At 54.8% G+C, this 27775-nt stretch overlaps 1 protein-coding gene across 1 annotated transcript; it reads left to right on the top strand.

Annotated features, from left to right (window-relative positions):
- Window positions 1-685: 685 nt before the first annotated feature.
- Window positions 686-27473, top strand: Wfs1 (wolframin ER transmembrane glycoprotein). Its single transcript, XM_008853797.3, has 8 exons — window positions 686-802; window positions 7959-8201; window positions 15176-15258; window positions 16718-16862; window positions 18662-18832; window positions 19352-19432; window positions 20973-21124; window positions 24940-27473. The coding sequence occupies exons 2-8, from the start codon at window positions 7964-7966 to the stop codon at window positions 26743-26745; spliced, it is 2676 nt and encodes an 891-aa protein (XP_008852019.1). The 5' UTR covers window positions 686-802; window positions 7959-7963; the 3' UTR covers window positions 26746-27473.
- The last annotated feature ends 302 nt before the right edge of the window (window positions 27474-27775 follow it).

A 27775-nucleotide genomic window follows, 5' to 3' on the forward strand; every position in this document is an offset into this window, starting at 1 on the left:
AACAGGACCTTGGCCCTCAACTCCAAACCACACTTCTCAGACACCCCAGGGAGCCAAAAGAAGGGGGTCTTCCAGTTGCTTGAGCCTGGCGTTACCATCTGGACTAATTTTACTTGGGAACGATCCCCATACCTACCTCCTGAAAAGCGTGCTTCTCTGAATTTGACTTTGAGCCTTTAAAGCAGTACTTGGTGACACCTGCACACTTACACACAGGCTACACTTTTCCGTCCTGGCTGTTATACCAGGGAGCTACCTGAACTAAGGCGTCTGGCCCATGGCTCGCGCCTTCAGTATTACAGTAGCCAGGGTCACCATCCTGAAATCTGAAGGTGGGGACCCAGGGCGCAGTGGCGGGTGAGAGGTGGCACGAGTGTCGCCCGTGGGTGCAACCACCTGTTGTTACTCAGCAGGCTCCGCAGCCCGAGTCGGAGACGGGAAGTCCTGGAGGCGGGGCGGCAAGGGGGCGGGACAGGGTCCAGTCCACTCGGACGCTTTCGCCGTGGGCTGGTCGGACCCGCCTTCCCGGCGCCATCCGTCCCCAAGGCTCCGGGAGAAGCCGCAGCAGCAGGCGAGGCGCGCCACCATTGGCGGAGGTGCGCGGTGATTGGCTGGCGCGGCGGCCGCTCAGCGAGTCGAGGTCCCCGGGACGCAACGGGAGTGGAGGACGGCAGAGGCCCCGCCCTTCGCCCGCCCCCTGGCCAGGGCCGCCTTCCCGGGCGTAGGGCTCCGCGGGCCCCAGCTCTCCCCGCGGCTCCCGGGCAACTTTGCTGCGCGCCGGGGAGGCCCAGCATCGCGGCCGGTGAGTGCTTCTGTGGGGACCCGGCGCGCAGGGGTCATGCGTGCGCAGGGCCTGGGGAGGGTCCTGAGCGCGGGGAGGCGGCCGCCGGCCGCGGGCCTTGGTATACCCTGATGGGTAGCCCGGGCCCCAAGTCCGCTCCAAGTTGCCAGAAGTTGGGGGGCCGGGGGTCTCGCAGCCCCGCGGAGCCCGAGACGCCCCCTGCCCTGGCCGGGTGCAGACTTCCCGGGCCGCGCGCCCTTCGCCCAGCCATCCCCGGAGCCCGTGGATCGCCCGCACCCGCCTCCAAGCCTCCCCACTGCGGTGGCACAAGGGTCCCCGGTGGCTCGTGGGCTGGGGGTCGCGGACGGCAGGGGCGTCCCCTCTCCGTGGCTCCCAGGACCGGCGCATTCTCCCGGAGCTGCCCCGTCATGCCCTTCCCTCGCCATCGGACCGGATCGCTGGGGGTGGGGTGGGGGGGGGCCGTCCATGGGAGATCAGTCCACCTAGGAACCCTATGACTGTTCCTCTTCCCCTCCGGGTCCACATAGAGGACAGAGGCAGTCCCTGGTGTGACCCATCCTGGTGGGAACCAGCTGTGATGTGCCCCCAGCTCCATACACACAGAGCTCTTGGAGAACTGTTTGGAGTCCTGACTGGAAACCTCTTGGAGACGCTCTTCTGGGTGTGATGGAGCTGCATACTTTCACCGAGTTTTCTGTTAGTTGATGTTATTAGAGTCCAAGGAGCTAACATTTGAGTTCCTTGAAACTGTCTCCCCTTTCACCCCCCCGACTCCATTAGTCCCAGGGGTAGGAATTACATTTTCCATTTGACCTGGGAGCACTGAGGCTCAGTAGACTTGGGGCGTGTCCAGGACCGTGCAGCTAATGGACAGAGCCCATGTTAAACCTTGGTCCCCACCCAGCAAGTGCAGTTCAGACTCCCTCACCTTGGACAATGACCCCTGGTGATTGGCTGGGGCTTTCCATTCCCTAGGATCCATCCCTACTAGCTCAGAGCTGTGCTCTAGGCCCTGGCAGCCCCTGGAAGGCGCCCCCAGCACAAGGGCCCCACTTCCCATCCTCCCCACCTGCTGACCTCTGTCTTCAAAGGAAAAATGTTCTATTACCTTTGTGTTCTAGTACCTTCCTGCATGTTCTCTAGACCTCTCCAGACAGAGGACTGGCTGGAGATGTCCCCTCGCCTTCTCTCTGATGAGAACTCCCCAGCTCCGGCTTCTCCTAACCCTTCCCAGGGACCGGGGCTGACCACAGAGGGTACCCAGCTCAGTCTTGGCCCCAGAAATGCCTACACTGTGTGACAGATGCCAAACATGCCCTTGTCTCTAACAGTGACAGAGGTGACAATGGGTAGGTTGCTTTTGTCCGTGACAGTGACAGGGAGACCATGGGTAGGTTGCTCTGTGCTCTGGGCAACCCCTTCCTCCTTCCTCAGGGAGGGGACTGCAGCCACCCCAGCCACAAGCCAGCATGCTCCTGTACCCTTGCTTCTTGGTCCAGTCGTGAATTCTATCTTTCTTGGCTTCCCAGATACCTCATGCCTGCCCTGGTCCAGGCCCCTCATCTGCCTGGATAGCCCCCAGCCTCCCCCATAGTCTTCCTGATCTGACCCTGACTCCAAGCACCCCCAATGGTTCTTACAGTCCCCTTTCCTCTGGCCTATGCACCAGGATCATCTCCTAGCCCAGCATTCACTCAAGCCCTGGGAACCAATATATATCTGTCTCCTCCCTGCTTCCCATCCCCTGGTTATAGGCACATCTGCTGCTGGAAGTCTTGTGTTGCCCCCGCCCCCCCGGCCCTGCTTGTCCTGAAGGCTCTTACAGAGACCCTAGCCTGGCCCTTCTCTGGTTGAATGAAGGTTCCTCTGTCCCCTGTGTCTCCGTGCCTTCTCTGTCTCTGGCTAAGTACCACATTTCTTAAGACTGAGCTGTTCAAAGACTGGAGCATCCTCTCTTGGACAGTCCCCAGCATGAGCTAGGCCTCAGTCCAGCCTCCTGACCCACACAGATGCTGGACTGTGGCTGTCCACGATTGGAGCCCCAATCCTTCCCAGTCCACGCCCCCTTTTGCTCCTGTGAACTTATCACACCGGGAGACCTAGACTGTTCCTTGGTTTGGACTTAATACTCTGGGCAAAAATAGGTACCTGGGAGCCACCAAGGGCTTTGTGCCCTTGTCTTGAGGCATAGCCCTGTGCCAGAGAGCTGGGTCGGGCCAGGCCAGAGTAGACACTGTAGGCCAGGGGCCTACTGGGCCCAGTTCCTGGGGCTCAGGCACAGGTGGGTTTTTAAATAACACTTTGCTTTAATTCCCCAAACTTTTCACATCCATTATAGAAAATTAAGAAAATAAGTTTTTAAAGGCTAAAATAAAGTCACCCATAACCCTTACCCAGAGTATTGGGGCAGGGGCATTTTTCTTCCATCCTTTTTCTTCAGATAAATTTTGTTTTCATTCTAAATAGAGCAGGGATGATAACCTATTCTGATTAATTCCTGCTTAACAGTGTTATACATTGTTTCTGTCTTTTAACCTTTGTAAAAAAGATGATGGTTAATAGCTGCAGTGGACATTATGTGGGGGTGGAGGGTTCCATCACAGGGCTTTCTGGATCCCAGTGTGTCACTGTGGGAGACGTCTGTGTGTATAAACCCTGAAGGTTTCTCCTCCCATGAGTCCTTTGAGGAGGTGGAGACGCTGGCCATCTTGGCTTGGGGGGGTGCATTTCTAAGGACCCTCAGAGGGTGGTGCTGTCTCCTGCAGAACAGAATGGGGCTGGCCTGGAGAATTAGAGCCTTCTGGCTAACCTCTGTGTAGTTCTGTCTCCCTAGGCCTCTATAGAGCTGTCAGGCAGCCCTTTCTGGGTGGCCCTCTCTGGGGGTGGCCGCTCCTCAGCCTGGCCCCTTGATGCTGGCATTTATGTTTAGATGGGCTAAAAATATGTTTTGGTGTTCACAGAGAAAGAATGCCAGCCACTCTGTGTTTGGGGATCTTACACCATGATGGGTTCCAAGCCACCACTGTGGCCAGAGTGGAGCTGGGGGCAGGGCTGGGTGACAGGGCTCTGGTTCTACAGCCGGGGATTCCTAGCCTTGGGGAGAGATGTGCCTAAGCTCACCCAACCACATCAGCTTCCAGCTGCTGTCCTACAGCAGGTTTCAGCCTAGTACTTCAGCCCCTAGTGTATGCCCTGAGGTACATCCCTGTCTTCATGGCAACACGAGGCAGAGAAGGAAGGCATGGTCACCAGGCAGGTCCTCCCCTCCGTGTCCAGGTCTCCACAGGCTCGTCTGATTCTGGTCATCCCTGTGGTCAACAATGCCAGAAATCATTTGTTTTGAAATAACAAGCTCTTTGATCCAAACTAGGCTTGGCCAGCTCTCCGGAAGCTGAGACTTAATTCTCTCCCATCCATCCTGTCTTACTTACAGATTTCTTTGAATAGTTCTACTCTGACTGCAGGGTACTACACCCAGGAGCCAGCCAGAGCCTGTTTCCCTGACATTTTATTTCCTTTCATAAGATGTTTTGCACATGTAGGAAAGTTACCACTCAGGGTTGTATGTGTGGGTGGGTGGGTGGGTGCGTGTTCCTGTGTGTGCATGTGAATGCGTGTGCATGTGGAAGTCAGAGGTCAACCTCAGGCATTGTTCCTCAGTCACCATCCACCTTGTTTTTTGAGACAGGGGCTCTCACTGGCCTGGAGCTTACCAAGTGTAGTGTAGGCTGGCTGGCTAGTGAGCTCCAGGGATCTGCCTGTCTCTGCCTACCTAGAGTTGGAATAACAGGAATACACCACAGCTACCCTCCAGCTTGGTTATGTGGAGGGTTTGAACTCAGATCTTTGTGCTTGCGTGGCACATATTTTACCAACTCAACCGTCATTCCAGTGCCCACTTAGGTTTTTTTTTTTTTTTTTTTTTTTTTTTTTTAATGCTCTACAATTTGCAGGTGGCTTTCTCTTCTACCACTGATGTAGATGCTGTTGTCCCCACTGGATAGGTAGGAAAACTGATGCAGGGAGTTTACCTGTGATGATGAAGTGGTGTCCAATTGTCAGGAAGCTGCTTTCCTCCCCCTACAGATGACAGAGGGCTGCACGGAGCCCGAGAGAGCTGGTGTTTACCTAGGTCCTCGGGGAGATAGCCAGAACACTCCGACTGCAGTTGAAGGCTGGGGGGTTTTCTCCTGGCAGCCTGGGTGATGGAGATGGTGGTGGTGGTAGGGCTCCAGGGAGGAGGGCAATTTGGGGTACAGGTGTGGTGGCAACAATTGGTGTCATGGAAAGACAGCCATTATCTGGTACTGTGAAAGCACAGCCAGTGTGTTGGTGGAGGGACCCTGGAGAGGTGTAGGGTGTACAAAGCGTTCAGCATTGTGCTGGGTGACATTTGGGGATCATAGAAGTGGATTTGAACCCTGCCTCGGCCTGAGAACTGTTTGCTCCTCTATCTTGCCGGACCTCAGTGTCAGGTCTGTGAGACGGGCAAGGGTTGAAGGGTCCATGACCTAGGATAGTGTGTTTTTTCCTGCTGGGCCCTGTGAGCCCACGGGACATGCATGTGAGGACCGGGCAGAGCTCTTGCTGGATGACAGGCATTCTGCTATAAGTCTCGGGGAAGCTGCCCTCTGCCTTTTTTGACAGTAGCACCTGTTTTGTGGCAGTCAAGACATGAGGAAGTGGCTGTCATGTGACCCTTCTAGAGTCTGAGGTAATCTGGTGACCTGTCTGATGGGCTCTGTGTGCCGAGACCCCAGCCCTTTATCTTAGCCCACCCCAAGGACTCCGTGTGTCTCCTTGTGTGTGTGAATCTGAAGGCTTACATGAATCTGCGTGTCCCTGTGGGTCCCCAGGCCCACATGGGTCTATCTATCTGTTCCCATGTGTAGTTATCCTGTGGGTCTGTGTCCCCCACAAGGGTCTGCACACCCCCACAAGGATGCACATACAGTTAGCTGACAGGTTTGCAGGCACTGCCATTCTGGGAAGCCTGAACCGAGCCCTGTGCTGATTTCCAAGCAGATTCACGAGGCTTGGCCATGTTTTTGGTCTTAAATATCCCTAGGGAATGTTTTAAAATAAGGGCTCAAAAAACATAAATAAGAAAGTAAATTAAATTAAGGGTCAACCCTGCGAGGGAGGAACGTTAGATTGAAATCTGCTTTGCTCCTTGGCTCCCATCTGTGGGACCTGTTTGTAGCTGGGGGTAGAACAGAAATGGAAGAGTCTGCGAGTAGCGTGTGGACCTGGGTCTGTTTCTGACTTCTCCAGTGACACAGTGTGAACAGGTCTCCACCAGGTAGCCACTTGGGCCAGGATCAGAGCTGGGGCCTAAAACCCTGTCCCCCTTGCAACTTAGTCTTGGGTCTTCTGTCCTCCCAGTCACCCTGAACATGAAGTGATAACTCTAGTTCCAGATGAGGATGCTGAGGTGGGGAGAGACAGGACCACACAACTAGTGGCCCAGGACCAAGAAATCTTTCTTAAGCCCCAACTTCCTGATGGACAGCCTCACTAGCCTGTTTTGTCAAAGGTGGCTCGAAGATGAAGAAGGTAGACATGGACTAGAGTTTGGAGAGGGTCATTTGGGAATCTGCAGAACAGTCTCCCCATACCCCACAGTGTGCAGGGGATTCAGCAGTATTAGGGTCTGAGTCCCCCAAAGCCTCTCCAAGCATCAGATCCCCCAGGGTCTGTGTGCTCATGGCTGCCTTAATTACCATGACATGTTGTTTTCCATGTTGCTAAGCAGCACAGAATGCCCTTTTGCTGACTGGTCAAGCTCTTTCCCCTTGACCTACCCTGTGTCCCACACTGACTGCTCTCCAAGCTATTCTAGAAATCTCTTCTTTCATCACCCGTTTTGTGTGCTAATATGCCTTAATAGCTGGGGTGTAAGGTCCTGTGACTTCTGTCCTGTGACTGGAAGGTGGGCCCTAGAGCTGCTTTCCAATTCTGATTCACCAGTTGTACCCTCCCCAGCATTTGTTTAACCTGAACCCTCTAGCAGGGTGTTACTTTCTCTTTTTAAAATATTTCATTTATTTATTTATTTATTTATTATTTATTTTGGTCTCTTTGAGACAGGGTCTCCTTATAGCCCCAGGTGTCCTGGAACTCACTATGTAGACCAGGCTGGCCTCGAACTCACAAAGATCCACCTGCTTTTGCCTCCCAAGTGCTAGGATTAAAGGCGTGCACCACCATGCCTGGCTATTATTATTATTTTTATGTGTAGGAGTGTATTGCTTGCATGTTTGTGTGTGCAACCGTGTCATGCAATGCCTATGGAAGTCAGAAGAGGGTGTCAGATCCCCTGGAACTGGAGTTATGAGTTGTTATCTGCCATGTGGGTACTGGGAACCAAAACCTAATCCTCTGCAAGAGCAGCCAGTGCTCTAACTGCTGAGCCATCTCTCCAGCCCCAGGGTGTTACTCTCTTACAGATCCCACTGTAAGCCAGTGTCTTAACCAAGTATTATTGTCTGCAGTGTTGGAAGCAGGCTGAAGTCAAGGTGTGGCCAGGCCTTGTCCCTCTGGAGACTGCAGGTCACTCCTACCTCTTTAGCTCCTGGGTGGTCAGCAGGTCCTTGGTATGGTGCCTTGCAGTTGTGTTACCTCAGCCTCTGGCCCATCTTCATGTGGCCTCCACAAGTTGTATCTGTGTCTCTCTCTTACAAGGACACCTGTCATTGAACTTAGGGCCACTGTAAGCCAGTGTGGACTTATGGTAAGACCCTCCCTCATTCAAAGAGCTTCAGCTCAGTTACATCTACAGAGACCTGTCTTTCCAGATAACGTCACCTTCACAGATGCTGGGTGACTTGTATAGGTTCCCATTGGAGCCCTCCTGGTCAGGCCCAGTGTTCAGTGCACCCCATTTCTCAGATGAGGGCATGCAAGCCCGAGGTCACCTGGCTTGACCTGGTGGGATAGAGATTCAAGGCCCAAGATGTCGGGCCAGACCTGGAGATTGATGTACAGGGTACTGAGCTATGGATTTGATGAGTAGTGTCCAGGCTGGGTGGCCCTGTGGGGGGTCAAGGTAAGTGAGGTCCCAGAGGTTAGCTGCTCACACCCAACTCTCTGCCTCATCAGTAGGCTGGTTTGGGGACCTTTGTGTGTGTGACGAGACCTTCCTCTTTGCTTACAGGCAAGATGGACTCCGGCACCCCACCTCCTAGCCCCTCTGGCCCACCACTTCCATCTATGACGCAGCCCCAAGTCCGGTCTCGGCTCAATGCCACCGCCTCGCTGGAGCAGGAGAGGAGCGATGTGCCTAGAGTTTCCAGACCCCAGACTGACCCCAACCTTGGACCAAGTGCTGGGGAAGCAGCTGCCCCGATGGAGCCTCAGGTCACACACACACAGACCCGAGAAGGAGCCGGCCGAGCTGGTAAGAAGGCAGGACCAGGAATCCTTGTGGTTGGTCCCCAGCCCACAACTGCTTAGAGAAGCAGGTGGGCACGTAGCCCAGGGACCTAGAGGGACTCCTAGAGTTGGGACTGTAACACCCAAAGCTGGTGTCAGCTGTGCGGCCACCCTTCCCTGAGTCTTTCCCCTTTTCCTGGTGCACCAGCCTCATTTCCAAGGTGGGCCATAGGCCCTGAGAGGCTCACAGTAGAGCCTGCCTACTCCCCAACCCTGCTCGGACCCCCAGTTCTAAGAGTGACCTGGGTATTCATTGAAAACCCTATTTCTTATCTTGGGGATTGTCACCTACTCTCCAGAGTCATTCTGCACCCTGCCCCAGATTGGCCCCCATGCTTCCCCACCTCCCCTTTGGCCACGAGGAACATCTGTCCTGAACTGCCCCTTCCTTCATCCCACACATTAGCATGCCACTTCCTCATAAGCTCTCCTGTCTCTGGCACTTTCCAATCTTGATCCACAGGAGGGACCACGTATTTCTCTGCTACCTGCTACAGAGCTGATAGGAATGAAAGTTTCCAAAGTGGTTTATGCTTCAGCAAGCTGTTCTCTGTCTGGCTTCTTTTTAAAAAAATATTTTACTTATTTGTTTTTTAATATTTTGTGTATGAGTATATTGCCTACGTGTATGTAAGTACACCCATATTGTACAATACCTGCAGAGATCATAAGAGGGTGTCAGATCCCCTGGAACTGGAGTTACGGACAGTTGTTAGCCACCATGTAGGTGCTGGAAGTCGAACCCAGGTCCTCTGCAAGAGCAGCCAGTGCTCTTAACCGCTGAGCCATCTCTCCAGCTCCTGGCTTCTTAATTTAAAAACAATTGCCACTTTGGGAGCAGTTAAGTTGGCCTCATGACCCTCTGCTGGGTGAAAACTAAGCCTCCGGAACAGGTCCTACTCAGGCCTCTGGCTTAGAATTTTCCTGGGACATGGTGGGTAGTGTGAGGGATGCGGGTTTAGAGTGTGGCGCTCCTTGCCTTGCAGGGCCTGGCTGGTGCGATCACACTGGGGCTTGTTGGCCTCTGGTCTCCCTGGATGTGTCTGCACTGGGCAGTAGCTGGGTTTGGCTCTCTGCTGTCCTTTCTGGGTTCTCGAACCAGTGCTGGTTCTCACAGTACAGGCTCCTTCCTGTAACTGTCAGGCAACGAGTGTCCTCCCCTGTACACGGTGCGGGGGGGCAACACTGTGTGACACAGTTGAGGCCACTGGAAGGCCTTGAGCACCAGGAATAGCATCAGCAAAGGTTAGAGGCCAGGAACACAGGTCAGGGTTGGGCCTGTGGGGAACCTCGGGGTCAGTGACAGGAACTTATCAGAAAGGAGCACCAAGGGCCATGTATGGAGAATGGACTTGGCCCTTCGTGACCTGGGAGGACATGCTGGTGGTCCTCATGATGATCATGATGGTCACTGACTAGCAGTGACTTGAGCCCCGGACCTTGTGCATCTGGCACGTCCCCTCTGGTTAGTTCTGTTGCCCTGACACTTGTATACACTTCAGTTTTGTTTGAGACAGTGCCCCAGTGCATGGAGTCCTCTGCTGGGCTTGACTGAGCCTCCCGGGACAGCAGGTCACAGAAGGAGATCTGTATCTTTGGGGATGAAACAGGCTTTGAGTGGTGGCCTCGCTTCCAGATTGTTTATCTGCCCCAGGGAAGTCTATGGTGCCCCGTGATTTGTGGAGGGGACACTTCTGTGGGCCTCCACTACTGCCAGATAGGTGCTGAAACCCCCTCACTACACATGACACACCACACACAACTGGGTGGTAGGTATGACTGACGGGTCCTACCCCCAATCCTGGTTGTCACCTAGTTCTGGCTCTTGGCATTTTCTATTTCCCCCCAGGAAATGACAGAGTCCAGCAGCCTCAATGACCACCCCAACCCAGCAGTGTTTCCACCCAGACCAGTGGTGCCCACCTGCTATGTACCACCATGCACCAGCCTATCCACAGGCCAAGTCCTGACTGCTCTCAGCAGGCCCGTGTGAGGAACTCGGTGCCTGGCCCAAGGACCACTTCTTTTGTCCTGTCTTACCATGGCTGTCTCCCTGGCAGAGCCAGAGGGTTTCTGGCCCTGGTCGGCCATGGGCTGAGGCTTCCTGGCAGCTAACGCTGACCAGCCCACCTCACCCTCAGCACCTTGCTCTGTGCATTTCCTTAAAAGATCACTGTGTTCTTCAGCTTTGCCTCCAAGGCAGACCAGGCCTGACCCCTATCTGGGCCCATCTCCATGTGTACCCCTATTCTCTGATACTGGTGACTACAGGGCCAGAGGCCATGGCCAGAAGGCTGGATCTCAATCTGGGTAACTCAGGAAGACCCGAGACTGTGGGTTTCAGATGTCGTGAGGAAGCAGAGGTGGGCTGTGTGTGGTCTGCCTCCCATGGCACTGGGAAGAGCCAGCCAGATGAGTTGGCAGCCTGGAGGTCCCACCCCTTAATGGCCACGCTGCATCTCTCTCTGTCCCTGATCTGAGACGATAGGTCCACCCTGCTGGCAGGGACAGCAGGACATAGAGCACCTACCAGCGAGAGTTCAGCTAAATAGCTCACCTGTCCACAGGTGAAGCAAGCATCTGTCAAAATGCCAACATGTAAGTACAGCACAGGAGTTTAAATAGCACCGCCAGCCCCACCCAGCTGGACGCCACTTAAAGCCTCTGACTGCATTAGTCTTCGCCCCCACTGAAACCCCGGGAGGTGAGCACTGTTGACATCTCGCTCAGATGAGGAGGCTGAGGACCCAGGACCCCCAGCTGGGCGGGGGGGGGGCAGGAAGCAGGACTTTGTGAATTCGTATTTATCAGATGGGCCACTGGGAGCCAGGGACAGACCACACGCTGTGTCCTGGTGCCTTGGCTCCCTCTGTTGCAAAGTCTCAGAAGTACCTGGAGCCAGTTGCCTGTCCCCAGAGTAGGGTCTGCCGGGCTCTGGTGAGAGAGGGGCCAAGACTCAGGACTGCCTTCTAGGACTCTTTTAAGGCAAGTGAGGTACAGGAATAAATGAATGATTGTGTCCTTGGGGTTAAGCCCAGGGTTGCAGACTTTGATTGTAGCTCCTCAGGGCACCTGGAGTGGCCTGCCCATTCCTCGGGCATCAGAAGTGTGCCCTGAGGGCTCCCTGGAGGAGGCATCTGATCTGCCTTTTGACACCTGGGACTTGGAGCAGAGCACTTCCGGGGTCCCTTTTCTCTGGCTGTCTCCCAGGCTGCCTCCCAGGTTCCCTCCTGGACCCACAATAGAACCTTGCACTCATGCTTCTGGTCTGGGTCCTGGTCCTAGCAGGTCACCCACACATGGGAAACTGCTGCTGATGGTCAGGACTGGGAAACTTGGATGCTCTTGAGGCCAGACAGGAAAGGAGACCAGGGATGCGGGCTGGCAGCAAAGCCACCGGGAGTCGTGTGGCTCTGGGGGAGCTGTGGGGTTTGCTGAACACTGAAATGGACCCATTCTGAGTTTTGCCCCAGCAGCACTGCCCAGGCCACAAGCAGGTTGTCTCTAGCCGTGCCCAGCCAGCCCTAAGGGGCTCATGATGGCATAGCCCATAGGAGCCAGAGGAGCCCAACCCTTCCTCACAGGTATCCCTGGCTTCAGGCCCAAGGGTCCTGTCACTCTACTCAACAGAAGTTCAAAGCCTTGTCTTAGTGGCCCAGGCAGCCGTGGTGACACAGTGGGTAAGGGTCGGGTGGGGGAACACTCAGTCTGATCTGCTGACACTGACTGCCAGAGACTTATGGACTAGGATGTTGCACAGGCTGCTGGCCAAGTAGGAGGAAGGAAACCAGGAAACGCTGTGCAGATCGGCAGCCCTGGCTGGGTGCACATTGGTCAAGCATGGGGCTCTGGCATTAGACAGCCTCCGTCCCAGCCTGGCTGTAGCCATTGTCCCCGTTGGGTCTCTCAAGCCTCTTGGCCTCAGAGGGCTCTTTAGTAGAACTGACACTGGTTGGGCACGAGGGGCAAATACAGATGTGGGTTTGGGGCAAGGGGCTGACCCCTGATGACCTGGGTACAGGTCACAACACTAAACCACAGTGCTGGCAGGTTAAGAAACAACTTTGAAGCCACTCTTCCTCCTGGCTCAGGTGCTGGAGTGTGCTGTGACTGTGCTGTTAGCTGTGCTGTGGTGAGGCTCCAAGGACAGTTTCCGAGTCTTGGAAAGTTGGCCATGTGCCTTTGTTTGTTACTTTAGCTTCTAATTGCATTCCAGGCCTCTAATGTCAGCCTCTCCAGGAAGCCTCCCCGCCAGGGCTGAGGTCTTCAGTCACCTGAGCTGACAACATGACTGTGCTCTCTGGCCCTGTGGGTAGATTGTGAAGAAGACAAGGGTCTGTCAGCTCAGTGCCTACAGCTCCTGGGCCCAGTAACTGGCTGCTTGGGGGAGTGATGGGCCCGAGTACCCAAACCCATCCACACCTGGTGGCAGGGCCATTGAGCTAGGACCTGGACAGCTGTCTGCCTTCAGGCCTGCCCCAGGGCTCGGCCAGCCAGGAAGGTAGAGGGATTGTGTCACTGCCATGAAGGTTGGGGTGTGCTGTGTGCAAAGTGGCCCTACCGTATACCATGTGTGCTTGGGACACCCTCATCTGAGAGCGGACCTGATCGTTCCTTGTGGAAGGACTGTCAGTGCTGGCTTCCTGTGTGTGGAGAAACAGCCCCAGCTGTTTCATGTGTGAGAGATTCCTTTACCCTGGCCACCCTGCATGGGAGAACTCATCAGCCCAGGGTGGTCCCAGTTCCCCATCTGTTGGAGACTCCGTTGACCCAGGGTAGCCCCAGCTGTTCTATGTATTGAGCATTCCCTCAGTCAGATAGCTCCAGGGGCCCTCTGTGGGAGAACCCTGGGCAAGGTCACAGCCCTGTGCTCTGGCCACAGGAGTGATGTGCCCACAGTGCCTTTGCCACACCCCCGTCTCTGCAGCCCCTCATGATGCGTGTCATGAGAGAGACAAAGAGACTTCAAAGGCCAAGGACCCAGAGTGGTAAGTGGGAGTTGGAAGTATGTTGGGGACGGGATCCTGTGTTTGATTGCATCCTTCTGAGTAGTTATCACACATTAAAAAGTTTAAAGAAGAACCGTTCAGATTTAAGATGCCTGGGTGCTGTGAAAGCAGTTTGCTGTGGCAGCTACATCTGGGCATGCTTGGTGCACAGTCAGGCCTGGTAGGGAAAGACCCTGAATGTGGTCCTGCTCCTGACGCAAGAAGGCTCCCCACCTTCTGCTTCTTTCCAGAGTTATGCTCCAGCCAGGCCACTGGCTCTGACAGTACGGTTATTTGTTAGGCCAAGTGCGTGCTGGGCTTGGTGTGCAGGGCATACGGGGTGACAGATTAACACTGAAGACACTGCTCACAGCTGCTCCCTCGTCAGCCCCATCCACTCATGCCCTGTTCATTCTGAGTTTGCCAAGCTGCAGGACTGTGCTGGAAGCCAGGACATGGAGACGGATTAGGCCCAGTGTAGTAGACCACACCTGCCAACTGCTGGAGGCGGGACTGGAAGGAGCCAGTGCCAGCACACAGGGCAGTGTCCCAGAGGGGCTCTACTCCTGTAAACAGCCAGCAGAAATGCTGTTAGTGTGGCATGCACAAGTCTTTCAAGTGTACGAAGGCCCATGAGAGAGGACTGACTTAAGAGATGGGCAGAGGATCTGGAAAGATGGCTCAGCAGTTAAGAGCACTAGCTGCTCTTCCTGAGGACCTAGGTTCAGTTGTGGCACCCACATGGCGACCAACGACCAGCTGTAACTCTAATTCCAGGGGATGTGATGTTCTCTTCTGGCTTCTGTGTGTGTTTTAGGTACACTTACAGACTCATACACTTAAAATAAAAATGATTTATTAAACAGAAAATAGATGGGCTGAGCCTTGTCCACAGACCACAGAGGTGAGAACCTTTCCAAACTGTATGGCTCTGCTCATGGCTGTGATTGATGGGAGGAAGACTTCTAAAGCCTGTGTTAGTTCAGGACCCTGAGGGACTCCTTAGTTCCCTAAGATCAGTTGCATATGACAGAAACCCCGCATGCACCAGCGAAAACAAAAATGGGGACTAATGGCCAAGAGGACCTGCTAGTTCCGGTATCTGTCCTCCTCCTCCTCCTCTTCCTCCTCTTTATTCTCCTCTCCCTCCTCCTCTTCCTCCTCTTCCTCCTCCTCTTCCTGTTCCTTTTCCTCCCCCTCTTCCTCCTCAGCCTCTTCTTCATCCTCCTCTCCCTCCTCCTCTTCCTCCTCCTCCTCCTCCTCCTCCTCCTCTTTTCGTTTGTCCTCATGAATGGGTAGATGGGGGTGGTGCATGCATGCATTGTGTGGGTCATACATGAGGAGGACATTGAGTCTTCCTCTATCACTGTCAGCCTAATCCCTTGAGACAGGGTCTCTCATTTAATCTGAAACTTACTATTTTGGCTAAGCTGACTGGCCAGCAAGCCCCGACACCTGATTCTGCGCACTGATGTTGAGGCACCCACAGCCACGGCTGGCTTCTTATGTGGATGCTGAGGATTCAAACTCAGGTCCTCTTGCTTGCACAGCAAGTGCTCTTGCCCTCTGAGCTATCTCCCCAGCCCCCAGTCCATATATCTTTAGAGAGTCTAGAGCAGTTTGTTGACTTCAGGTGAGGCTGGATCCAGGAGTTCACATGCTGTCACTGGGAAGTGTCATTGCCCTGAGCTGACAGGCCTCATACCCACAGAGCTCCCAGCTGCTGGTGAAAACCACTCCTGGGATAGAGCAAGTTGCTGCCACTCCAAATCCTGTACCCTGATGCCTCCCAGGCTTCCTCTCTGTCTCGACCTGAGCCTCTGGCTTCCTGCCTGATGGTACAGGAAGGGTCAATGTCAGGTCTCCTGAAGCCCGTCCTGCCCATCCACCCTCCACTCCAGTGGCAGAGGGCAAGCCTGCCTGTGACATTCTGCTCTCCCCCATTCTCAAGGTCCTGTGAAGGCTGATGTGGAAATCCCCTTTGAGGAAATCCTGGAGAAAGCCAAGGCTGGAGACCCCAAGGCACAGACAGAGGTGAGGACCAATGTCCAGTGGGAAAGCTCAGGATGTGGCCTCAGCCTAACTGGCCTGAGTGCCCTGAGGCTCATGGAGAATGGTCAGTCCTCTTCAGAGGTAGGAGCCAGCGTGATTGTGCTTTTGCCCTGTGCCAACCTGCCATTCGTTTCGTTTCCTGTTCACTGTGGATGACTTTTCCCCAGTACCTTCCACGTTTACCCTTCTGGTCCTCCTCACACTCTGTCTTGGACATCTACTCCTCCAAGGCGTCCTTCCTCTCTCTGCTTGCCCTCCTCCAGCCATCTGCAGCAGGCTCGCTCCCTAGGCAGGTTCTCTCTCAGCTGAGAACCTACCCTACATGCCAGGCAGTGTGGTACAGGAGAGTCGGGGGCAGAAGGACCGAGGCAGGAAAAGCTTACTGGGTGTCAGAGACCCCAGCATGCAGGGAGGGAGAAGGGACGGGAACAGTGACTTCAACAGGTTACCTCACTTTGTGTCCTCAAGATGCCCTGGCAAGTGGGAATCAGCAGCTCTACTTTGGGGCTACAATAGAAGTCAAGAAATTTTCAGTAGTTTGTCCTGGTTTGCAGCCACAAGGACAAGTGGGAGCTGCCCCCCCCCAATACTACGCTGGCATCCATGTCAGTTGGCATTTCCTATTATTTCCTGTTACGGAATCTAGACTGCTGGAGAGGAGGATCCCCAAATTCAGCCTTACATGGGAAGGCCAGAGCCCCACAGGTGCAAGGCAGAAAGCCCTGGGCAGTGACTACAGGCCCCATCCTCTGTCTCCAGCCTCGACTCAGCCTACCGTATAGGGATGTCACTGTGTTATCCCAGGGGCTCAGAGTGATGACTTCTCACCACCTGACCCCATGTATGTAGCTCAAGCAAGTGACCACCCACAGCTCTCCAAGGAGAGGGAAAGGCTCTGTAGAGTCACGAGGAAGAATTTCTGTTTGTACCCACAGAGCTATGTTGTACCATGAAGTCCTCTCCAGCCTGTGGCCCGAGCCGCCCAAGGCTGGGGAACACCCACAGGGCCATGCTGAACTGTGAGGTCCTCCCCAGTCTGTGGCCCGAACCTACCGGTGCTGAGGAGCAAGAGCATCTCTGTCCTGTGCCATCTTTGTTCTTGGCTTCACTGTTTCTACATATACACAGGTGCAATAAATAATAAATGAAATAAATTTTTTTTAAAGAATTCTTTTAACAAAAGTAATATAATAACTTGTCCTGGCCCAGTGCTGCTTTTGGCCAGCCTCTCCCTAGTCCGGGCTGATCTGAGAGGCGGGAATGGACCCAGTCATCATTCTGAAAACACAGTGGAGCTCTGGTACCCAGCAGACAGTAGCCGGGGCAGGAAGCTAGGCGTGGTGCAGAGCCCATGTCTCTCATTGTGGGAGGCCCCTGACTGCCCCATCGTGCAGATGATGGGTCCCGGAAGCCAGAGGCTGACCCGGGTCTCTGCTTGCAGGTGGGCAAACACTACCTGCGACTAGCCAACGACGCAGACGAAGAACTCAACAGCTGCTCAGCAGTGGCCTGGTTGATCCTGGCTGCCAAACAGGGCCGGCGAGAGGCGGTGAAACTGCTTCGGAGGTGCCTGGCGGACAGGAAAGGTGATGCTGTGTTAGGCTGCACTCAGCTGCCTGCGGGGTGCCCGGTTTGCAGTGCTGGTGGGAAGGGAGGCAACCCTCTGTTCTGTCAGCCGCCACGCCCTGAGACATGGTTTCTGTAACCTGTTGCGTACTGGACACACTGTACTGGACACACCGGGCCATTTCCATGCCCTGGGCTTGGTGTCTGCGGGTAGTAATTAATGAGGTCACCTTCCCCTGCTGGGTTCTGGTCCCTATTGAGAAATCAGTCTTTCCAGCCAGAGGGAGCGGCTGTCCCGGAGCGTGAGTATCCTATAGGTTCCAAGCCTCAGGAAGAAGTCACAGTACTTCATGAACTAAGTGTTCCGTTTTGTTATATATTCTTATTCAGTTATTTATTTATTTATGGTGGGTTTTATTGTTGGGGGGGCTTTGTTTTTTTGTTTTGGTTTTTTTTTTTTTTTTTTTTGGGGGGGGGTTTTTTTTTTTTTTTGAGACAAAGTGTCAACTACGTAATCCTTGCTGGCCTGGAATTCCCTGTGTAGAGCAGGCTAGCCTCAGACTCACAGAGATCTGCCTACCTCTGCCTCCCAAGTGCTGGGATTAAAGGCACATGCCACCATGCCTGCACATGTTATATATTTTTAAATTGTAAATTTTTTGTGATTGCTGTACAGAACTTGGGAACTCGGAACATGCAGACACCATGAGGGTACAGTTACTCAGAGCCCTGCAACTTAGAAGCTCTGTATTTTGGTATATTTTCTTTCTTTTTTTTTAAAGACTTTATTTTTATTTTTCATTATGCATACGTGTGTCTGTGTGTGGGCATATGCATGTGGGTATAGGTGCCCACAGAGTCCAGAGGCATTGGGTTCTCCCGGGGCTGGAGCCACAGGGAGTTTTGAACCTCCTGACATGGGTGGGTGCTGGGATCTGAACTCAGGTCCTCTGGAATATAAGCGCATGGTCTTAGCCACTGAGCCATCTCTCCAACCCCTGCTTTATTTTCTTTTCTCCTGGTTTTATATCATAGTATTTTCAGAGTTACATTTCTTACTGAATCTTTTCTCTTTGACAGACTGGTATCTTGGAGGGGAGGGGAAATGGTTTTCCCACTAAATTCTACTAGCCAGAATGTCTAACCCAGCTAGCCTGCCTAGTCCACAGCAGGTGGAATAAGCCAGGACCAGCCAGGGCAAGGGAGAGTGGTCCACATGGCTGTGGTTGGGAGTAGTGGCCACCAGGGAGCAGGGTCAAGGTCACAGCCCCAGAGGGTGGGAAAGAGAAGTTGGTATAGACTCATCTGCCCTGCCCTGATCAGCATTCCTGTACAGAGAGATTCCTAAGTAGAAAAAGAAATCCATGCTCATGTGGAAAATTTCATAAGCATTTAGGAGGAGAAAAATTTCGGTCCTGGGAGAGGTGTCTGCTGTGCTGCCAGCTGCCCTTGGGCCCTTTCACTTTACTTGGCCTATCAGAACCCCAGTGCACTCCGGCACCATAGCAGTGCCTTCTGGTGATGGTCTCCTGAGGATGAGATGGGAGAGGGGGCGAGCCAGGAAGGGCAACTAGTTCCATGCTTTCCTGCACCCATCAGATACTCAGACACTGCTCCAGTCCAGCTGACCTCCAACCTGGGGAGTGGGTGCTGGTGGGGCTAGGCCCAGATGTGCTTTGGGGCAAGTGTCCATTCTGCCTAGAGCCAAAGAAACCTATTCAACCTCCCTCATGTCCTTGTCTCCAGCCCTCTGGGGGTGTGCCTGATGGCCTGGGGGCTGGTATGGGGTGCTGGTTTGCCTAATGCCTCTGTCCGTCAGGCATCACTTCTGAGAATGAGGCCGAGGTAAAGCAACTGTCCTCCGAGACTGACCTGGAGCGGGCCGTGCGCAAGGCCGCCCTGGTCATGTACTGGAAGCTCAACCCCAAGAAGAAAAAGCAGGTGGCCGTGTCAGAGTTGCTCGAGAACGTGGGCCAGGTCAACGAGCAGGGTAGGCTAGCCACTTCCCCAATGCATGGTCTGGGGCCTTCCTTGTGGTGGGGTGGGGCCCCATGGTGAGGAGGTGGATGGTGTGTTGGCAGAATGTCAAAAGCACCACTCTGTGTTCATTTACTGATCAAAGTGTGCTGAGCTCCTTCTGGTCCTAAGACCAGGGATGTAGGGAGTGACAGAGGCCTGGTCCTCACCCCTAGGGAGCTGATATTAACTGAAGGTGGTCAAGGGCAGGCAGTGCCAGCCAAAGAGGGAGGTGTACACAGAGCCCCATGACCATAGTCCCTAGTGGATGGGCTATGCCTATCACCAAGTAGAGACACCACTTGGTATGCTTTCCATCCTGTGAAAAGGTCCAGAGGTAAATACCCAGGGATGTGGCCCTTGCACATGATGAAGACCCCAGACCCTGAGCTGAATAGATAGCCCAGGATCCTGAAGACCTGTGCCTGGTGGGCCATAAGGCATGAGGGGACAGCCAGATGGCCCTGGTACCCAATCTTTTCTCTCCCTGCAGATGGAGGGGCACAGCCAGGCCCAGTCCCCAAGTCCCTGCAGAAGCAGAGGCGCATGCTGGAGCGCTTGGTCAGCTGTGAGTGTGAGTATAACTGCCATCCTGTACCTCCATCCTGTCATTGCCCACCCTGCACTGCCACCCTGACGTCTGCTACCCGCCCTCTGCCGGGCACAGTGTCCCCTCCTTCCTGTGCATCCTAAGCCTGGCCCCCTACCAGGATCTCCAGCTTAAATGGACTTTGGTCCAATTCCTTTGGGTGACAATTTTCTAGTCCTTGGGACCTGGACTGTGTGTCCTCAGGCTGCAGTAGGAAATTGCCCAGTGAGACGGTTCTTGCTAGATGAAGGCTGGAGGCGTGGTATTACCTGAGTGTACCAAAGGTCAAGGAGGGAGGCCACTCCTCTGCAGAAGAAACAGTTCTAGCAAGACCTAGAGGGGAACCATCAGGTGTGAGGGGAACAGTGTCCCAGTGTAGGACTTGTGTTGAAGCAGGCGGGGAGGGGCATAGCATCCACGTGGGGTGGGGAGAGAGGCCGGGGGCATGCATAACTGGGGGTGCTTTAGGAGATCTGAGATCAGTCCACGTAGCCTGTCACTCCATCCATCTGGGGTGGAGTCTGCAGTCCAGGGGCCTCAGGTTCCCATCCCTGAGAAAATGGGCGCGAGGCGGGTGGGGGATGCTCAGGGCTGCTCAGCACTGATAGGAGAGCTGAGCCATCCCTGGTGGGGCTCAGCGGGTGGGAGAAGGGTTCACAGCCGGGACCCCTTGTGTTAATTCATCGGCGCCTCCTCCCCAAGCCAGCCCAGGGGGAGCGGCCAACATAGCTATGGCTCTTGGCCATGCAGCCAGCGTTTGCCGTCCCTGCAGGCCGGGAGCCCAGGCTTAGGCATGTGCTGCCTTCCCTTTACCTGTCTGCAGTGTTCCCCAGAGCTTAGAACGGTGCCCAGTGCATAGCAGGCTCTTGGCAGATACAGCAGGGCAGAGAGGTTTACAGACATACAGTGGACCCTCAGGATCCTGACTAAGGGATGGGGCATGAAGATGCTTCTAGGTCCTTCATGAATCTTGTATGGAAGCACATGGTAGGCCCTTGGTGGAGTTTGTTGGACAGGGTAGTAGCCCCTTCTTGAGTCTTGGTGGATGGGGTCAGAGAGCAAGTAGTGAGTCTTCGGATCCTGTTGGATGGGGGGCTGGGCAGTGGCTGGCCTCAGGGCACCTGGTCCCTAGCACACTGAGGCCCTGCCAGGTAGGAGGACAAGAAAGGCATTAAAGAGTGTGGGGGATACGGGCTGATGAAGGCTTGGCAGTAGGGCTTGGCTTAAGGGGTCGATCAGGTGGACACCAGGTGTTGGGCTGGGAGGGACAGGTTACTTCAGCTGGGTATCATGTCACCAAGGCTGGAGGCAGGAGTGGGGACTGGCAGAGGACAGACCTACCACTTCTTCCCTGTCCGACTGATCCTTTTCTGTGTCTACATCCAAGGACGGGTCCTGTACCTGACCCCATTCAGTTCTGGTCCCAGCTGGGGCCCCAGTTACCACCTTCGCCCGCCCGCCATCAGGGTTGAGCAGGCTTGCAGTCCAGGGGCCCTGGTGCCATTTTCTCTTGTGCTTCATTCAGCCAAGAACTACATTGCGCTGGACGACTTCGTGGAGATCACCAAGAAGTATGCCAAGGGCATCATCCCCAGCAACCTGTTCCTGCAGGATGATGATGAGGACGAGGATGAGCTGGCCGGAAAGAGCCCAGAAGACCTGCCGCTGCGCCACAAGGTGAGCATCGGCCCCCACCCGGCACCCCAGTCCTCTCTCAGGAGCCACAGGTGGGAAGGTCTTCACCTTCAGACACAGCCTGGAGCTGGGCCACTGTCCCTTGGGTCATTCCTGGTGAGGAAGTGTCCTCAGGAAGAGACCCAGAGAGCCGGGGCAATGTCGTGCAGGCATGTGTGGGTGACAGTCACGCCATCAAGTGTCTGCACAGGGCGTGTGTGAGCAGAAAATGCCAAAGGTTGGATCCAGACCTTCCTTTAGACTCACCATGTAGAGAAGTTTTCTCTGGCCTGGCACAGAAGCCTGGCATGCCAAACATGCCTTCTCCGAAACCCAGTCTGCTGGCCAGCTGGGCCATGCGCCTGCTCACTGGTTCTGCTGCATTAGGGAGATACCAGGGTGGGCCGGGACGGTGGGAATGCGGGAGGGAGGCACCAGAAGTGAGAAGGATGCAGAAATGTGCCCTGCCCTGTCTTGACAGGGCTCCACAGTGGGTTGGGACTCAGTGTAGACACAGGGTGTGGCCACAGGGCCATCACAGAGTTGCCCCAGGTCAACTCACTAGGCTGGGTCAGATGTGTCTGCCTCTAGTTTGCAGGAATGCCAGGATTGCTAGGTATTGAGCTACTTGACCCAGACAGGCATGTCAGGGCATTGTGATCAACACAGCCAAGGCTGGGCAGGGACCTCTAAGCACAGAGGAACTGTCATGTAGTCTGTGGCCTTTGTTACCCATGCATACCTCAGTTCTGGGTATTCAAGATGGAGAATGTGAACTACAGTAAGCAAATGGGTCAAAGTGAGGGGGCAGTGACAGAAGAGGCTTACAGGGCCAGCTGGCAGGAAGTGACTGGAGAGGCTCCACAGGGAGCCAGAGTATAGGGAGGGCCACCATAGGAGAGGGAAGCCAGAGTGTGGGCAGGATCACCACAAGGGAGGGGGACCAGAGTGTGGGGAGGATCCCCACGGCGGGAGTCAGAGGATAGAGAGGTCCACTACAGGGAGGGGGATCCTATGGGGAAGGCCACTGCAGGTAGAAACAGGAGAGGCCCAGAGAGCAGGCCAGTTCAGTACACTCAGAGATGAAAGAGCCACATGTGAGCTGTGGCCCTGGGAGCTGGCACGTGAAACCTCTGAGGACCAGTAGCCATTCAGGGCAGAAAAGATGGTCACTCTGCAGGTCCTGAGGTTCAAGGTAGCACGGAGACTGAGCTGAGGAGCTGGTGACCGTGAGGATGGCCCATCCAGAGCTGGCCTAAACTGGTCACGTTCACTTACCGACAGGTCGCCCTAGTGGTCTTCCTACCAGGAGAGGAGGAAGCTGGGTCCTCTGTGGTTCTTGGCAAAGAGGAGTCACACTCCCTCCCCTTGCCATTGAGGGCCAAGGTGAAAGGAAGAGCTAGTGAGGACACTGAGGCCAGAGCACCCTAGTTCGTGTGTCTCAGTGCAAGCACTGTGGTGCCGCCTTCTGCAGTGTCCTGGTCTGGCACGCGCACATGTGCGCACACACACACACACACACACACACACACACACAGAGCAATGAGTTCGTGCCATGCAAGTCTGGAAGCTGAGAGAGAGAGAGAGAGAGAGAGAGAGAGAGAGAGAGAGAGAGAGATATAAAACATATGGCGAGAGATAAACAAGAACTACACTGCAATGTTTGGAACTGTTGCAGCCCTTGGGTTCCTTCCTAATTTGTCATCACAAGTCCTATGCAGTAAAGAGGCTAGGCCATCACTCAGGCCCCCACAGCTCTCCATGCCTTACAGGGAACCAAGCACCTGTCCTCTGGGAGAATGACAGGAGCCTGGGAAGCTGGTTGCTCCCACAAAGAACGTTCTAGATGCCAGTTAGCTCTCCTTGGACCTGAGGATGCAGGGTGCCCTTTTAAAATATTTATTATTATTATTTTTCCATGTGTGGGTGTTGGTGTATGTATATGTTACACGAATGTAGGTGCCCACAGAGTGCAGAAGAGGGTGATGGATTCTCTGGAACTGGAGTTACAGGTGGTTGTGCACTGCCTGATCTGAATGCTGGGGCCTGGACTCCAGTCCTCTGGAAAAGCAGCAAGTGTTGTCAGCTGCCGAGCCATCTCCCAAGAAATTTGTTTAGCGAGTTTTGTTTGTTTGTTTGTTTAAAGACAAAGTCTTATTATGTGTCCCTGGCAGGCCTAGAACTCACTATGTAGACCAGACTGGCCTTGAACTTACAGAGATCTGCCTGCCTCTGCCTCCAGAGTGCTGGGATTAAAGTGCCACCACGCCTGACTGCAGGGTGCCCTCTTAAAAGCAAATCCCGTGTTTTAAATTTTTAACACGTTTATGTTAACTTATGGAAAATCTGGCATGTGAACATTTTTCTCTCAGGTTTCAGCAGAATGTGGCTTCCTGGCACTTGCCTCTGTCACACTGGTTAAGGCAGCCATCGTTCTGTCCCCTAGCTTGTGGTTTCTCTCAGTGGACAGCGTGTGCTGCTGTTCCTGTCCTAGAACATAATCCTAGTTATGCTATTTATTGTTTATTTCTTAGTATGCTTTCCCAGCTACAGGAAGTTTCTTTTCCTTTGTTTGGACATTTTCTACAGGAGACTCAAAGTTGAGTTCACAGCCTGCCGGGGCCCCAGCGGGAAGGGCTCAGGTAGAAGAAGCAGGGGACAGAATGTAGGATCGTAGAAAGGACACCCTGGTCACAGAGGCCCCCTGCAGGGTCAGCCCTACCACACTGTCCGAACAGGACTGGGCACCCTGGGCATTGGGTTCCAGAAGCTTCGTTGGGTTTCACGGGCCCTCCACTGGGACAGAGGCAGTGCCGGCAGCTCTGAGCACTGAGGCAGACCCAGGTTGTTCTGCGCCTGCTCTGGAGCACTGGCAGGCACTCTGACAGGTAGCATGTGGGAGCAGCACTGGATGGTGGGGTCTCCTCATCACCTCCCTCCTGAGGCTCCCAGACTCCCATCCTTCAGCCTCTCATTCATCTTCTGACCTTTGCACTAGGTGCTGATTCGTGTCACAGAGTATGAGGCGTTTGTGTGTGGGGGTGCTTATATGCATGTGTCTGTGCATTGTGAGTATAAAGTGGGCATATGTGAGTGAGCATGAGCATGCATACTGTATACGGTGAGTGTGCACACATGTCTCTCTGTGACAGGCTTATGTGTCATGCATAGGGGTGCATATGACAGGTGCTGTATCTCAGGACTTTACCCAGCACCGCGATGGCTGATTTGACCCTTCATGGGAAAGGCCCATAGTGCCCTGCTGTCCGTTTGCACCTAACTCTCTGAACCTCATCAGCCACCCCTCCTGGGAGCGCACACTGCCACCTCCACCTCAGTTTAGAGCCTAGAGTAGCCTGGTGAAGTAGTGGTTACCGCCTTCTTGACAGGCAAGGAAATGGGCTCAGAGAGGTGACATCCTTCCCCTGGAGAGAGATGCAGTCCCAGATGAGCAGCCCAGAGCTGCCTTGTCTTGATGAGGGAAGCCTGGCAGGAGAGGGGAAGCGGGAGAGCAGGCGGCTTCCCCGAGATGCTCAGTGTCTCAGGAGATAGACTTGCATGAGTGCTGTCACCCTGGGGGAGCCCAGCATGGGGGCATAGAGAATGGCTCCTGGGCCCCAAAGAAGGTAGGTCTGTAGGAACTGTGGACCGCACAATGGGGAAGAGATGCTCTTAGGGGAAGGACCTGTTAGGACAAAGCCCAGAACGGGGACAAGCAGGCTGGTGTGTTTGCCTTGGGTAGAGCCAGGGGAAGGGGGGTCTGCTGAGAGGGCAGGGGGCTCTTGTCCCTGTTGGCTTCAGCACTCTCTCTCCCCCAGGTGGTGAAATACCCCTTGCATGCCATTATGGAGATCAAAGAGTACTTGATCGACGTGGCCTCCAAGGCAGGCATGCACTGGCTGTCCACCATCGTGCCCACACACCACATCAATGCCCTCATCTTCTTCTTCATCATCAGCAACCTGACCATCGACTTCTTTGCCTTCTTCATCCCCCTGGTGGTCTTCTACCTCTCCTTTGTGTCCATGGTCATTTGCACGCTCAAGGTGTTCCAGGACAGCAAGGCCTGGGAGAACTTCCGCACACTCACCGACCTACTGCTGCGCTTCGAGCCCAACCTGGACGTGGAGCAGGCAGAGGTCAACTTCGGCTGGAACCACCTGGAGCCCTATGCCCACTTCCTGCTCTCCGTCGTCTTCGTCATCTTCTCCTTCCCCGTGGCCAGCAAGGACTGCATCCCCTGCTCGGAGCTGGCCGTCATCTCCGCCTTCTTCACAGTGACCAGCTACATGAGCCTGAGTAGTTCCGCTGAGCCCTACACCAGGCGGGCCCTGGTCACTGAGGTGGCCGCTGGGCTGCTGTCCCTCCTCCCCACCATGCCTGTGGACGGGCGCTTCCTAAAAGTGCTCGGGCAGACCTTCTTCACCGTGCCCATCGGCCACTTCGTCGTCTTCAACGTCAGTGTCCCTTGCCTGCTCTATGTCTACCTCTTCTACCTCTTCTTCCGCATGGCTCAGCTGAGGAACTTCAAGGGCACCTACTGCTACCTAGTGCCCTACATGGTATGCTTCATGTGGTGTGAGCTGTCCGTGGTCATCCTTCTCCAGTCCACCGGCCTGGGCCTGGTCCGAGCCTCCATCGGCTACTTCCTCTTCCTCTTCGCCCTCCCCATCCTGGTGGCCAGCCTTGCTCTCATGGGTGTGGTGCAGTTTGCCCGCTGGTTCCTGTCCCTGGACCTCACCAAGATCATGGTTACCACGGCGATCTGTGGTGTGCCTCTGCTCTTCCGCTGGTGGACCAAGGCCAGCTTCTCGGTGGTGGAGATGGTCAAGTCCCTGACTCGGAGCTCCATGGTCAAGCTCATCCTGGTGTGGCTTACAGCCATCCTACTCTTCTGCTGGTTCTACGTGTACCGATCAGAAGGCATGAAGGTCTACAACTCCACACTCACCTGGCAACAGTACGGCTTCCTGTGTGGGCCCCGGGCCTGGAAGGAGACCAACATGGCACGCACTCAGATCCTGTGCAGCCACCTGGAAGGCCACAGGGTCACGTGGACAGGCCGCTTCAAGTATGTCCGGGTGACCGATATCGACAACAGCGCAGAGTCAGCCATCAACATGCTCCCCTTCTTCCTGGGCGACTGGATGCGCTGTCTGTATGGCGAGGCCTACCCGTCCTGCAGCCCGGGTAACACGTCCACAGCTGAGGAAGAGCTCTGCCGCCTCAAGCAGCTGGCCAAGCACCCCTGCCACATCAAGAAGTTCGACCGCTACAAGTTCGAGATCACAGTGGGCATGCCCTTCGGCACCAACGGCAACCGCGGCCACGAGGAGGATGACATCACCAAGGACATCGTGCTGCGGGCTAGCAGCGAGTTCAAGGATGTGTTACTCAACCTGCGCCAGGGCAGCCTCATCGAGTTCAGTACCATCCTCGAAGGCCGCCTGGGCAGCAAGTGGCCTGTCTTCGAGCTTAAGGCCATCAGCTGCCTCAACTGCATGACACAGCTGTCCCCGGCCCGGCGGCATGTGAAGGTGGAGCAGGACTGGCGCAGCACCGTGCACGGCGCCCTCAAGTTCGCCTTCGACTTCTTCTTCTTCCCGTTCCTGTCGGCCGCCTGAGGGGCGCCCACTGCTGGAGGAGACTGGGGTGCATGTCGTTCTGAGGCCTTCCCCATGTGACCGCCCAGTTAGCTGGCACAGTGCTGTGCTAAGCATGTGTGCGTGTGTGTGCCTACTGTGTGCGCTCACCTGGATAGATCCCAGCACGAGGACCCTGTGCTCACTTGTAGACTGCATACCCCACTGGAGGGTGACTCCCTTCAGTGCTGTTCACTTCCTATGCCAAGCGTCATAGGAAATTGCATGCCATCTTCACCAGGGCCAGGCGCCAGAGGCCCTGTGTCCTGAAGAGCACTTTCCAGATAGGAGCCCCCCTCCCCCACCCCACATGCCCTGCTGCCCTCCCTTTATGTTGGATTTGTTTTTTGAAGAACCAGATACGTTTCTGTGTAGTTTTCATGGTAACATTTCTTATTTATTTGGTTTGTTGCTGAGCCTTGACAGCTGCTCACCTTTCTGGGCTGTCCCCAGTGACCTGCACCCTGTCCGTGGTCAGGTCCTGGGTGTTTTCCTGCCTGGAGGCCTGGGAGGCAGCTGTGGGCAGAGCATGTCCGTGCTGGGGTCTGGACATCTGCCTAGAGGCTCTTCTGTGGGAGTTTGTGAGGGCCTTGTGGACTGGGTAGCAGCTCAGTAGCACCCCCTTTCAGTGCGCATAGCCTTGTTTAGTACCACAGAGGCAAAGACAAGGTCCTAAAGCAGCCGAAATAAACAGCTCCGGTGAATCTGCACCCCTTCCCTCTGGCCTCTGTTTACAGGAAGTCTTGTCTAGTGTGTGCATGAGAGTCAGAGGGCTTCTACATCGGATGGAATGATAGAATCAAGCCACCTGGGTTACAGCAGGCAGAGCTGACTTCCACACAGTTGACCCCCATGCCCCAATCCCCGCTGAGGAGTGGAGTGACACGGCACTCTGTAAGGTGCAAAAGCCCATGAAGCCTCAGCTACAGACCTGGGGCACCTGGTACCAGCACACAAAAGTCAGCCCAGCTGTGGACCCTGGCCTTGGGGTGAACAGTGCATTGGGTGTTTG

The sequence above is a fragment of the Nannospalax galili genome, unplaced genomic scaffold, assembly GCF_000622305.1.
Source record: "Nannospalax galili isolate Female #2095 unplaced genomic scaffold, S.galili_v1.0 scaffold2927, whole genome shotgun sequence".
Lineage (NCBI taxonomy): Eukaryota > Metazoa > Chordata > Mammalia > Rodentia > Spalacidae > Nannospalax > Nannospalax galili.